Source organism: Ranitomeya imitator, chromosome 10, assembly GCF_032444005.1.
Source record: "Ranitomeya imitator isolate aRanImi1 chromosome 10, aRanImi1.pri, whole genome shotgun sequence".
Taxonomy (NCBI): domain Eukaryota; kingdom Metazoa; phylum Chordata; class Amphibia; order Anura; family Dendrobatidae; genus Ranitomeya; species Ranitomeya imitator.
The window spans coordinates 80,934,102-80,946,757 of NC_091291.1; the positions used below are offsets into that span (position 1 = coordinate 80,934,102).

At 53.2% G+C, this 12,656-nt stretch overlaps 1 protein-coding gene across 2 annotated transcripts in view; it reads right to left on the bottom strand.

Moving 5' to 3' along the window:
* The window catches only part of USP2 (ubiquitin specific peptidase 2), a 127,086-nt gene that overhangs the window by 46,900 nt on the left and 67,530 nt on the right, over positions 1–12,656 (bottom strand). Inside the window, exon 1 of one of the 2 annotated variants that reach the window (XM_069742656.1) lies at positions 6,749–7,006. The exons of the other annotated variant lie outside the window; for it this stretch is intronic. Coding sequence (XP_069598757.1) covers positions 6,749–6,862 — 114 coding nt within the window. The 5' untranslated portion in view covers positions 6,863–7,006. Of the gene's footprint in view, positions 1–6,748; positions 7,007–12,656 lie in introns of those variants that run through there. 2 annotated transcript variants of the gene reach the window in all.

Sequence of the window (12,656 nt, forward strand, 5' to 3'; positions counted from 1 at the left end):
CATTACACTTGTATGGACTTCCCTCTGTAATGAATGGTCACAGTGTGTCCAGAATGTCTACTTGTTTATACAGTGGTTATAGTGTAGCATAAACACGCTCAGGAGTAATGGGCAGGACAGCACAGAACAATCACTGACCCTGGTGACATGGCTGCACCAACTGTCCGCCGCCCTGAATTACCTGCAATCTCATTTACTCAATCCAGAGTACACACATCCCGACCACTTCTCACCTTATTGTTCTACATATCAGCATTGTCACTAGAGATTTGCTAGAAGATGTTATCAATGAATTCAGCCAATGCTCTGCCATGTGAGGCCCCCAGCAATGCCAATACTATGGGTAATGCTGGGGTACACAGTGACGTCAGTCACACGCGTCATCGTATCTGATAATTGTCCATGAGGTCAGTTCTCAGCATGAAACATACTGAGATATGATTACACCAAAAAATGCTAACTCAGCAATAAAATTGGTCATCCATAATTCACGAGCCAGACATCCAAATCTAGAAGCCAGGAATACGATTTCATGTGTCATTTCCAGGCGCCCTAAGGGACCAGAAAGTGCTGCCTAAAGATATAACAATGCCCCGATGAGAACTTTCACTCCTGACCCCGAGGACAAGGACCAGAACTTCCAGCTTTCTTACAAGAAACGTCGACTTCTAGGAACTGCTGGAACAAAGTGCAGCTTGTGCTGGATTGTGCCGCACTCAGTAAGTGGGGCGGAGGTGACATCTGAATAGCATGTCCTGTTCTGCAAACATCTGAGGAATTTGCTGTCTTCTGGCCATTTAACCAGTTTGTGGTGGCATTGTGCTGCCATCCAAAACCCAACCCTACAATTACCAATACAGGTCAGGAGATTTCTACCGATCACAGCACAGTCTGCTGACAAGATGTAGTGCATCAGTGACACGCAGGGTCGGAGGGGAGAGGTCTCAGATCCTGCACACGGCACCCCGGCTCCTCTCTGCCTGTACTGACAACACACTGATGGGACGTGGCACATGTCACAACATGGCGCACAGTGAGTGTCACATCCTTTACGGGATCAGTTACAGAACGTACAGTGCTTTGTGTGCTCGTAAACACACACTGGCATCATGACTGGTGCTTATGCTTTTATTAGAAACTCAATGTTCATTCCGGTCATTAATTTTCATTGTCTACATACTTCATTTGAGAAACGGGGTCATTTGCTTGGTTTCTTCCAAATCTGGTTGAAAATAATGTCTTCTCCCCTACAAATACTCACCTCGTCTACACACATATGCACGCGAGGGTGCTTGCCGGGGGTCCATGATACACTGGGGGAATAAAGCAGCGATTTGATTTGTGTTCCTTACACAACACCTGGACCCAAACACTGGCCCAAAAATCGCAACCAAGAAAACCACAGGTACAACACTATAAACCACAGGAATAAGGCAAATATGGCTTACTAAATGAATACATCTTTTGCCAGTGAATATCAGGGACGGCTACACTGTGCAGTGCAGAAAAGCTGAAGGTTTTCCAGGAATGAACCTGTTAAATGTGTGCCGTATATGCTTCCTCTTAGAGAGGTATACAAAAGTTTTGTGCCGGACATATGGCCATAATATACTAAAGAGCACAGAAAACTTTTAGGAATTCTAAGGGTTAACATGTCATCAGACTGATTGATTGACAGACCTGCTCTACTTCCTAGTATCCCAGCACCATGCAGGACAGCGGGGCCAGAATGTACCAGTCCTGGCAGGAACATTACCAGAAGGTGCTGAGAGATCAGTGGAGCAGAAGCTGATGCATTCCTCTGTGGCCCCTGGGCACATTCCTCAGAGCGCAGGTCCTGGGGGGCACTGGGCACATTCCTCAGAGCGCAGGTCCTGGGGGGCACTGGGCACGTTCCTCAGAGTGCAGGTCCTGGGGGGCACTGGGCACAGTCCTCAGAGCGCAGGTCTTGGGGGGCACGTTCCTCAGAGCGCAGGTCTTGGGGGACACGTTCCTAAGAGCGCAGGTCTTGGGGGGCACGTTCCTAAGAGCGCAGGTCTTGGGGGGCACGTTCCTCAGAGCGCAGGTCTTGGGGGGCACGTTCCTCAGAGCGCAGGTCCTGGGGGGCACGTTCCTCAGAGCGCAGGTCCTGGGGGGCACGTTCCTCAGAGCGCAGGTCCTGGGGGGCACGTTCCTCAGAGCGCAGGTCCTGGGGGGCACGTTCCTCAGAGCGCAGGCCCTGGGGGGCACTCGGCATGTTCCTCAGAGCGCAGGTCTTGGGGGACACGTTCCTCAGAGCGCAGGTCTTGGGGGGCACGTTCCTAAGAGCGCAGGTCTTGGGGGGCACGTTCCTCAGAGCGCAGGTCTTGGGGGGCACGTTCCTCAGAGCGCAGGTCCTGGGGGGCACGTTCCTCAGAGCGCAGGTCCTGGGGGGCACGTTCCTCAGAGCGCAGGTCCTGGGGGGCAAGTTCCTCAGAGCGCAGGTCCTGGGGGGCACGTTCCTCAGAGCGCAGGCCCTGGGGGGCACTCGGCATGTTCCTCAGAGCACAGGTCCTAGGGTGACTGGGCACATTCCTCAGAGCGCAGGTCCTGAGGTGACTGGGCACGTTCCTCAGAGCGCAGGTCCTGGGGTGACTGGGCACGTTCCTCAGAGCGCAGGTCCTGGGGTGACTGGGCACGTTCCTCAGAGCGCAGGTCCTGGGGTGACTGGGCACGTTCCTCAGAGCGCAGGTCCTGGGGTGACTGGGCACGTTCCTCAGAGCGCAGGTCCTGGGGTGACTGGGCACGTTCCTCAGAGCGCAGGTCCTGGGGTGACTGGGCACGTTCCTCAGAGCGCAGGTCCTGGGGTGACTGGGCACGTTCCTCAGAGCGCAGGTCCTGGGGTGACTGGGCACGTTCCTCAGAGCGCAGGTCCTGGGGTGACTGGGCACGTTCCTCAGAGCGCAGGTCCTGGGGTGACTGGGCACGTTCCTCAGAGCGCAGGTCCTGGGGGGCACGGGATCCAGGCCAAACATCTGCAGCCACAATGCTGTATCCTTATCCAACACTGTATATTACACAAGTCTATATGTGTCCACACAGTAAGTTACTATTTGTAAATATTTGCACAATATTGTTACTAGTTTACCAGGTGATGACTCACACATAGTAACCAGTACTGGCCATTTCTTATCCGATGAATGAAAACTACGGCATGTCAATTCTTTCAGCATCTTTTCGGCAGTTTTTTCCCCTTTGATATCAATTAAGTTTAGCAGCAAAAGAAGCATAGAAAATAAGAAAGAAAAAAAACAAAACAAATATGGACAGAAAGCAAATAAGAAAAAAAGAAATACTCCAGAACTCCTCCTCTCCAATTAGTTTTTGGGGAGCACTGAGTGTTTGGCCACTGACCATCACCACGAAGCCTCCAGATAAAGGCGAGAGGGTCCGTCAGGAGACAAAGCGGCCTGTCACTCTCCCAGCACCGCTGGCACCATATGGTAACCATCCTGACAATCCGCCACCTCTGGGCACAACCCCAAGGGTATGATCAGGACAAAGATGTGCAGCAGCAGTAAGGAAATAATAACCTGTCCCATTCCCTGCAGCGGTGGGTGCTCCGGGGGTCCGCACCGCTCTCACCTCAGTGATGGCGTCACCTATATCAAGGTGACCACTGCAGCTTATCACTGGCCTCAGTGTCTTGTCATGTCAGCAGCGGTACTGCTGAACAGTGATTGGCTGCAGACGTCACATGAACATACAGTATATCACATACAGTAAAGGACCAGTGAGGATCACCAGAGCACTGGCACTGAAGGGGTGCGGGCAGAACGGGCACCGCTACCTGTTATTATGTAATAACTATTAATAATAAATGCAGGGCATCCAGTGCAGAACGTGGCATCACCGCCGGGCACCCCGCTATACCACCAATCATCAGGGCATACACGGGGGAGGGGGGAGACATCAGGTGTGCAGCCTCAGGTACCAGGTCACAGAGAGGGGTGACCCTCCCCTGCTCCCTCAGCACCCCCCCTCCTCTGCTCCCCAGTCCACTGTCCCCTCAGTCCTCTGCTCCCCCCAATCTGCAGCCCCCAGTCCTCTGTACCCAGTCTTCAGCGCCCCCAGTCATCAGCCCCCCAGTCCTCAGCCCCCCAGTCCCCTGCTCCCTCAGCCCCCCGTCCTCTGCCCCCCAGTCCCCTGCTCCCTCAGCCCCCCGTCCTCTGCCCCCCAGTCCCCTGCTCCCTCAGCCCCCCCCCGTCCTCTGCCCCCCAGTCCCCTGCTCCCTCAGCCCCCAGTCATCTGTGCCCCAGTCCTCTGTTCCCCCCAATCTGCAGCCCCCCAGTCGTCTGCTCCCTCAGCACCCCCCTCCTCAGCCTCCCCCCGTCCTCTGCTCCCTCAGCCCCCCGTTCTCTGCCCCCAGTCCTCTGCTCCCTCAGCACCCCCCTCCTCAGCCTCCCCCCGTCCCCTGCTCCCTCAGCCCCCCAGTCCTCTGCTCCCTCAGCCCCCCAGTCCTCTGCTCCCTCAGCCCCCCAGTCCTCTGCTCCCTCAGCCCCCCGTTCTCTGCTCCCTCAGCCCCCCAGTCCTCTGCTCCCTCAGCCCCCCATCCCCTGCTCCCTCAGCCCCCCAGTCCTCTGCTCCCTCAGCCCCCCAGTCCTCTGCTCCCTCAGCCCCCCAGTCCTCTGCTCCCTCAGCCCCCCGTTCTCTGCTCCCTCAGCCCCCCGTTCTCTGCTCCCTCAGCCCCCCAGTCCTCTGCTCCCTCAGCCCCCCAGTCCTCTGCTCCCTCAGCCCCCCAGTCCTCTGCTCCCTCAGCCCCCCGTTCTCTGCCCCCAGTCCTCTGCTCCCTCAGCATCCCCCTCCTCAGCCTCCCCCCGTCCTCTGCTCCCTCAGCCCCCCAGTCCTCTGCTCCCTCAGCCCCCCAGTCCTCTGCTCCCTCAGCCCCCCGTTCTCTGCCCCCAGTCCTCTGCTCCCTCAGCACCCCCCTCCTCAGCCTCCCCCCGTCCTCTGCTCCCTCAGCCCCCCAGTCCTCTGCTCCCTCAGCCCCCCAGTCCTCTGCTCCCTCAGCCCCCCAGTCCTCTGCTCCCTCAGCCCCCCGTTCTCTGCTCCCTCAGCCCCCCAGTCCTCTGCTCCCTCAGCCCCCCGTTCTCTGCTCCCTCAGCCCCCCAGTCCTCTGCTCCCTCAGCCCCCCAGTCCTCTGCTCCCTCAGCCCCCCAGTCCTCTGCTCCCTCAGCCCCCCGTTCTCTGCTCCCTCAGCCCCCCAGTCCTCTGCTCCCTCAGCCCCCCAGTCCTCTGCTCCCTCAGCCCCCCAGTCCTCTGCTCCCTCAGCCCCCCAGTCCTCTGCTCCCTCAGCCCCCCGTTCTCTGCTCCCTCAGCCCCCCAGTCCTCTGCTCCCTCAGCCCCCCAGTCCTCTGCTCCCTCAGCCCCCCGTTCTCTGCTCCCTCAGCCCCCCGTTCTCTGCTCCCTCAGCCCCCCAGTCCTCTGCTCCCTCAGCCCCCCAGTCCTCTGCTCCCTCAGCCCCCCAGTCCTCTGCTCCCTCAGCCCCCCGTTCTCTGCCCCCAGTCCTCTGCTCCCTCAGCATCCCCCTCCTCAGCCTCCCCCCGTCCTCTGCTCCCTCAGCCCCCCAGTCCTCTGCTCCCTCAGCCCCCCAGTCCTCTGCTCCCTCAGCCCCCCGTTCTCTGCCCCCAGTCCTCTGCTCCCTCAGCACCCCCCTCCTCAGCCTCCCCCCGTCCTCTGCTCCCTCAGCCCCCCAGTCCTCTGCTCCCTCAGCCCCCCAGTCCTCTGCTCCCTCAGCCCCCCAGTCCTCTGCTCCCTCAGCCCCCCGTTCTCTGCTCCCTCAGCCCCCCAGTCCTCTGCTCCCTCAGCCCCCCGTTCTCTGCTCCCTCAGCCCCCCAGTCCTCTGCTCCCTCAGCCCCCCAGTCCTCTGCTCCCTCAGCCCCCCAGTCCTCTGCTCCCTCAGCCCCCCGTTCTCTGCTCCCTCAGCCCCCCAGTCCTCTGCTCCCTCAGCCCCCCAGTCCTCTGCTCCCTCAGCCCCCCAGTCCTCTGCTCCCTCAGCCCCCCAGTCCTCTGCTCCCTCAGCCCCCCGTTCTCTGCTCCCTCAGCCCCCCAGTCCTCTGCTCCCTCAGCCCCCCAGTCCTCTGCTCCCTCAGCCCCCCAGTCCTCTGCTCCCTCAGCCCCCCAGTCCTCTGCTCCCTCAGCCCCCCAGTCCTCTGCTCCCTCAGCACCCCCCTCCTCAGCCCCCCCCCCGTTCTCAGCCCCCCAGTCCTCTGCTCCCTCTGCCCCCCAGTCCTCTGCTCCCTCAGCCCCCCGTTCTCTGCTCCCTCAGCCCCCCAGTCCTCTGCTCCCTCAGCCCCCCAGTCCTCTGCTCCCTCAGCCCCCCAGTCCTCTGCTCCCTCAGCCCCCCAGTCCTCTGCTCCCTCAGCCCCCCAGTCCTCTGCTCCCTCAGCACCCCCCTCCTCAGCCCCCCCCCCGTTCTCAGCCCCCCAGTCCTCTGCTCCCTCTGCCCCCCAGTCCTCTGCTCCCTCAGCCCCCCCCCCCCGTTCTCTGCCCCCCAGTCCTCTGCTCCCTCAGCACCCCCCTCCTCAGCCTCCCCCCGTCCTCTGCTCCCTCAGCCCCCCAGTCCTCTGCTCCCTCAGCCCCCCCCCCCCGTTCTCTGCCCCCCAGTCCTCTGCTCCCTCAGCACCCCCCTCCTCAGCCTCCCCCCGTCCTCTGCTCCCTCAGCCCCCCAGTCCTCTGCTCCCTCAGCCCCCCAGTCCTCTGCCCCCCATCTCGTCCATGCTCTTCTCACCTTGGTCCTGTGCAGCATGAAGTCCAGCAGGCTGGAGATCACCACTGCGCCAGGGAGCTGCGGCTGCTGGCGGCTGCGGGAGCCCAGAGCGGTCATTGTCAGCGAGGACGGCATGGAGCAGATGTGCGGGGAGTGTCCGAGCGGCACCGGGGACGTGCGGTGACCTCTGCGTGCGGTAGTGTCTGCAGTCCGGGTGCACCGGTACTTGTGTCTCCTGGCAGCAGCAGCAGCAGCAGCCGCACAGTGCCCGCCCTCCGCCGTCACATCGTTATCACCGGCCGCGGGAATGTGACAAGTGTCCCCTGACGTCAGAGGGCGGGAAATCCTCTGCTGCTCCGGCCCGGTGTGCAGGTGACAGCGGCGCACTGCTCCGTGCCCACAGGGCACATGGACTATCAGCACATACTATCCTCACATAGAATGTTTACACACAAAACTATTAGGCCGGCTTCACACTCGCGAGTTTTACGGACGTAAGAGCGCAGAAACTACGTCCGTAAAACTCGCAAAAAATACGGCACAATTATTCTCTATGCCCCTGCTCCTATCTGCCGTATTTTACTGATCAGTATTATACGGCTTTCGGCCGGCGTCACACACAGCGTAAAACAATACGGTCCGTATATTACGGCCGTAATACGCTGAAAAGTCCCGAAAAAAGTGGTCCGTAGCTCCTCCGTAGGCAGGGTGTGTCAGCGTTTTTTGCGCATGGCATCCTCCGTATGTAATCCGTATGGCATCCGTACTGCGTGGTTTTCTCGCAGGCTAGCAAAACCAACATACCGCTATAGAAGTGATCCATGTGTCCCAAAAAGAAAAGAAAATATATATATACTGTCTATATATATATATATATATATATATATATATATATATATATATATATATATATATATATATATATATATATATATATATATATATATATATATATATATATATATATGTGTCAGTAGACACATATATTAGAGAGAAAAGCCGGTAATTCAGTGCGGTGTACAGTAAAATCACACTGACAGCTTACAGTAGAATAGGTAGAATAAATGTGTACACATAGAATAGGTATATATATATATATATGTCAGTGAGACACATATATGTATATATATTAATACTTATTCCAGCGCTATACAGCTTGAAAGCCGGTAATTCAATTACCGGCTTTTTCTTTCTCCTTCCTAAAACCCGACATGATTTGAGACATGGTTTACATACAGTAAACCATGTCTTCTCTCCATTTTTTTTGCAGATTCCACACTACTAATGTCAGTAGTGTGTATCTGCAAAATTTGGCCGTTCTAGCTCTTAAAATAAAGGGTTAAATGGCGGAAAAAATTGGCGTGGGCTCCCGCGCAATTTTCTCCGCCAGAGTAGTAAAGCCAGTGACTGAGGGCAGATATTAATAGCCTGGAGAGGGTCCACGGTTATTGGCCCCCCCCTGGCTAAAAACATCTGCCCACAGCCACCCCAGAAAAGGCACATCTGGAAGATGCGCCTATTCTGGCACTTGGCCACTCTCTTCCCATTCCCGTGTAGCGGTGGGATATGGGGTAATGAAGGGTTAATGCCACCTTGCTATTGTAAGGTGACATTAAGCCTAATTAATAATGGAGAGGCGTCAATTATGACACCTATCCATTATTAATCCAATACTAGTAAAGGGTTAAATAAAACACAAACACATTTTTTAAAATTATTTTAATGAAATAAAAACAATGGTTGTTGCAGTATTTTATTCAACGCCCAATCCAGTCACTGAAGACCCTCGTTCTGTGAGTAAAAAAACATAATAAACCAACAATATACTTACCCTCCACAGATCTGTAACGTCCAACGATGTAAATCCTTCTGAAGGGGTTAAAACATTTTGCAGCAAGGAGCTGTGCTAATGCACGCTGCTCCTTGCTGCAAAACCCCAGGGAATGAGGCTAAAAATAGATCAATGAGCTATATTTAGCTTCATTTGCGGTGAGGCGCCCTCTGCTGGCTGTTTATAGATCGTGAGAACTTGCCTAGAAAGCCAGGGAGCTTTCTAGGAAAGTTCCCACGATCTATGAACATCCAGCAGAGGGCGCCTCACCGCAAATGAAGCTAAATATAGCTCATTGATCTATATTTAGACTCATTCTCCGGGGTTTTGCAGCGAGGAGTAGCATTGCATTAGCAAAGCTCCTTGCTGCAAAATGTTTTAACCCCTTCAGAAGGATTTACATCGTTGGACGTTACAGATCTGCGGAGGGTAAGTATATTGTTGGTTTATTATGTTTTTTTACTCACAGAACGAGGGTCTTCAGTGACTGGATTGGGCGTTGAATAAAATACTGCAACAACCATTGTTTTTATTTCATTAAAATAATTTTAAAAAATGTGTTTGTGTTTTATTTAACCCTTTACTAGTATTGGATTAATAATGGATAGGTGTCATAATTGACGCCTCTCCATTATTAATTAGGCTTAATGTCACCTTACAATAGCAAGGTGGCATTAACCCTTCATTACCCCATATCCCACCGCTACACGGGAATGGGAAGAGAGTGGCCAAGTGCCAGAATAGGCGCATCTTCCAGATGTGCCTGTTCTGGGGTGGCTGGGGGCAGATATTTTTAGCCAGGGGGGGGCCAATAACCGTGGACCCTCTCCAGGCTATTAATATCTGCCCTCAGTCACTGGCTTTACTACTCTGGCGGAGAAAATTGCGCGGGAGCCCACGCCAATTTTTTCCGCCATTTAACCCTTTATTTTAAGAGCTAGAACGGCCAAATTTTGCAGATACACACTACTGACATTAGTAGTGTGGAATCTGCAAAAAAAATGGAGAGAAGACATGGTTTACTGTATGTAAACCATGTCTCAAATCATGTCGGGTTTTAGGAAGGAGAAAGAAAAAGCCGGTAATTGAATTACCGGCTTTCAAGCTGTGTAGCGCTGGAATAAATATTAATATATATACATATATGTGTCTCACTGACATATATATATATATATACCTATTCTATGTGTACACATTTATTCTACCTATTCTACTGTAAGCTGTCAGTGTGATTTTACTGTACACCGCACTGAATTACCGGCTTTTCTCTCTAACAGCGCTGCGTATTTCTCGCAAGTCACACTGCTTGTCCGTGTGAAATCCGTATTTTTCACGCTTCCATAGACTTTCATTGGCGTATTTCTTGCGCAGTACGGTGACAAACGCAGCATGCTGCGATTTTGTACGGCCGTAGAAAGCCGTATAATACTGATCAGTAAAATACGGCAGATAGGAGCAGGGGCATAGAGAATAATTGTGCCGTATTTTTTGCGAGTTTTACGGACGTAGTTTCTGCGCTCTTACGTCCGTAAAACTCGCAAGTGTGAAGCCGGCCTAAGGAGGAGCTACGGACCACTATTTTCGGGACATTTCAGCGTATTACGGCCGTAATATACGGACCGTATTTTCATACGCTGAGTGTGAAGCCGGCCTTATAAGTGAGTATCTATGGATAGAAAAAATCTCTGCAATATTTAATTTTTTTAAAAAGGGGAAAAAAAATGCGCAGAAGAGGGAAAGGAGCGACTGGGGGCCGGTGTTTATAGCCTGGGAAGGGGGTAATACCCATGGAGCTTCCCAAGCTATTAATATCAGCTCACAACTGTATACTTAGCCTTTACTGGGTATTAAAATAGAGGAGCCCCCCCAAAAAATTGGTGGGGTTCCCCTAAAATTTATAGCCAGAAAAGGCTATGCAAACAGCTGAAGGCTGATATTAATAGCCTAGGAAGGGACCAAGGATATTGTCCCCCCCCAGACTTAAAACACCATCACTCAGCCGCCCCAGAAATGGCGCTCTCTAAGATCGCCAATTCCAGCACTTAGCCTCGCTCTTCCCACAAATGGCGCTCTCTAAGATGCGCCAATTCCAGCACTTAGCCTCGCTCTTCCCACAAATGGCGCTCTCTAAGATGCGCCAATTCCAGCACTTAGCCTCGCTCTTCCCACAAATGGCGCTCTCTAAGATGCGCCAATTGCAGAACTTAGCCTCGCTCTTCCCACTGCCCTGTAGCTGTGGCATATGGGGTAATATTTGTGGGGTTGATGTTACCTTTGGATTGTAAGGTGACATCAAGCCCACGGCTTAGCAATGGAGAGGCATCTATAAGACACCGATCCATTACAAATTCTATAGTTGTTAAGGGGTTAAATAAAGACACTAAACACAGTTTCCCATCTTTATAGTTACTCGTAATCCATGCGACACCCTCAATCTCCTGTAAAAAAATAATCCAACATTATTACTCCCTGTTCCGATGTAACCATTTAATATCGAGTGTCCCACGGCGATCTCCCCTATAGAGCTGTCACATCAGTAGATGTGACTGCTCTACAGGGCCTCCAGTGACACACTGTCAGGATACAATGGCTCACGTTCATGCTCTCACTTTATGGCTCCGCTGCGTGAGAATTTTCCCACGCAGCGGTGCCGCAAGTGACAGGACAAACTCTGGTAACCTCTAGGGGATGGAGGGATACAGTGTGGGAGTATTATCTCCAGTCACTGTACACAGGAGCCCCTGTAGGGCTGTCACATCTCCTGATGTGACAGCTTTTCACGGGAGATCGTCGTGGGATTACATCGGAACAGGGAGTATACTGTTGGTTTAGTATTTTTTTTATTTTTTTGCAGGGGTTCGAGGGCGTCGGGGATTACCTATATGGTGAGTATGTGTACTGTATGTGTGTATGTGTTTTTTTTTCTACTATTCCACACAGTAGCCAGATGATGGGACTACTACTGTCCCATCATCGGCTAGCTGTCACTGTAGCAGACATAGCCGGATGGGACTCGTAGTCCCATCAGACAATGCCTGCCTACACAGAGACACACACACAGCCCCACACACAGACACACAGCCCCGCACACACACACAGACACACACAGCCCCGCACACACACACAGCCGCGCACACACACATAAACACAGAGACACACAGACACGCACATCTTCTCTGCACACACACAGTATCCGCCCACACACTCTTCCTCCTCCCGATCTGCAGCGTTTCTCGCACACAACTCCGCAGTAAAACAGCAGATCTTTTTAAACCTGCGATTTTGATGCGGATTTGACTGACACAATGGAAGTCAATGGGTGCAGGAATGCTGCAGATCTGCAAAAAGAATTGACATACTGCGGAAAATATAACGCTGCGAATCTGTGCGTATTTTTTCGCAGCATGTGCACACCAATTCTAGATTTCCCATTGACTAATATTGGTTGTGCACTGTGGATTTGATGCAATTCTGTGCATCCAAAAATTCTGCACATCCGCATCAAAATCCGCAACATGTGCACATAGCCTAATGCGGCCACACACATCACATGTGTAACTCCGCCACACGCATCGCATGTGTAACGCCACCACACACATCACATGTGTAACACTGCCACACACATCACATGTGTAACACTGCCACACACATCACATGTGTAACACTGCTACACACATCACATGTGTAACACTGCCACACACATCACATGTATAACACTGCCACACATATCACCTGCGTAACACCGCCAAACACATCACATGTATAACACCACCACACACATAACCTGCGTAACACCGCCACACACATCACATGTGTAACACCGTCACACGCATCACATGTGTAGCACTGCCACCCATCGCGTGTGTAACACCGCCACACACATTGCATGTATAACACCATCACACACATCACATGTATGACACTGCCACACATAGGGTACATGTATTACGCCACTGCACACATCGTGTGTGTAACACTGCCACACACATCACATGTATAACACCGCCACACATAGGGTACATGTATTACACCGCCATACACATCCCGTGTGTAACACTGCCACACACATCACATGTATAACACCGCCATACACATTAC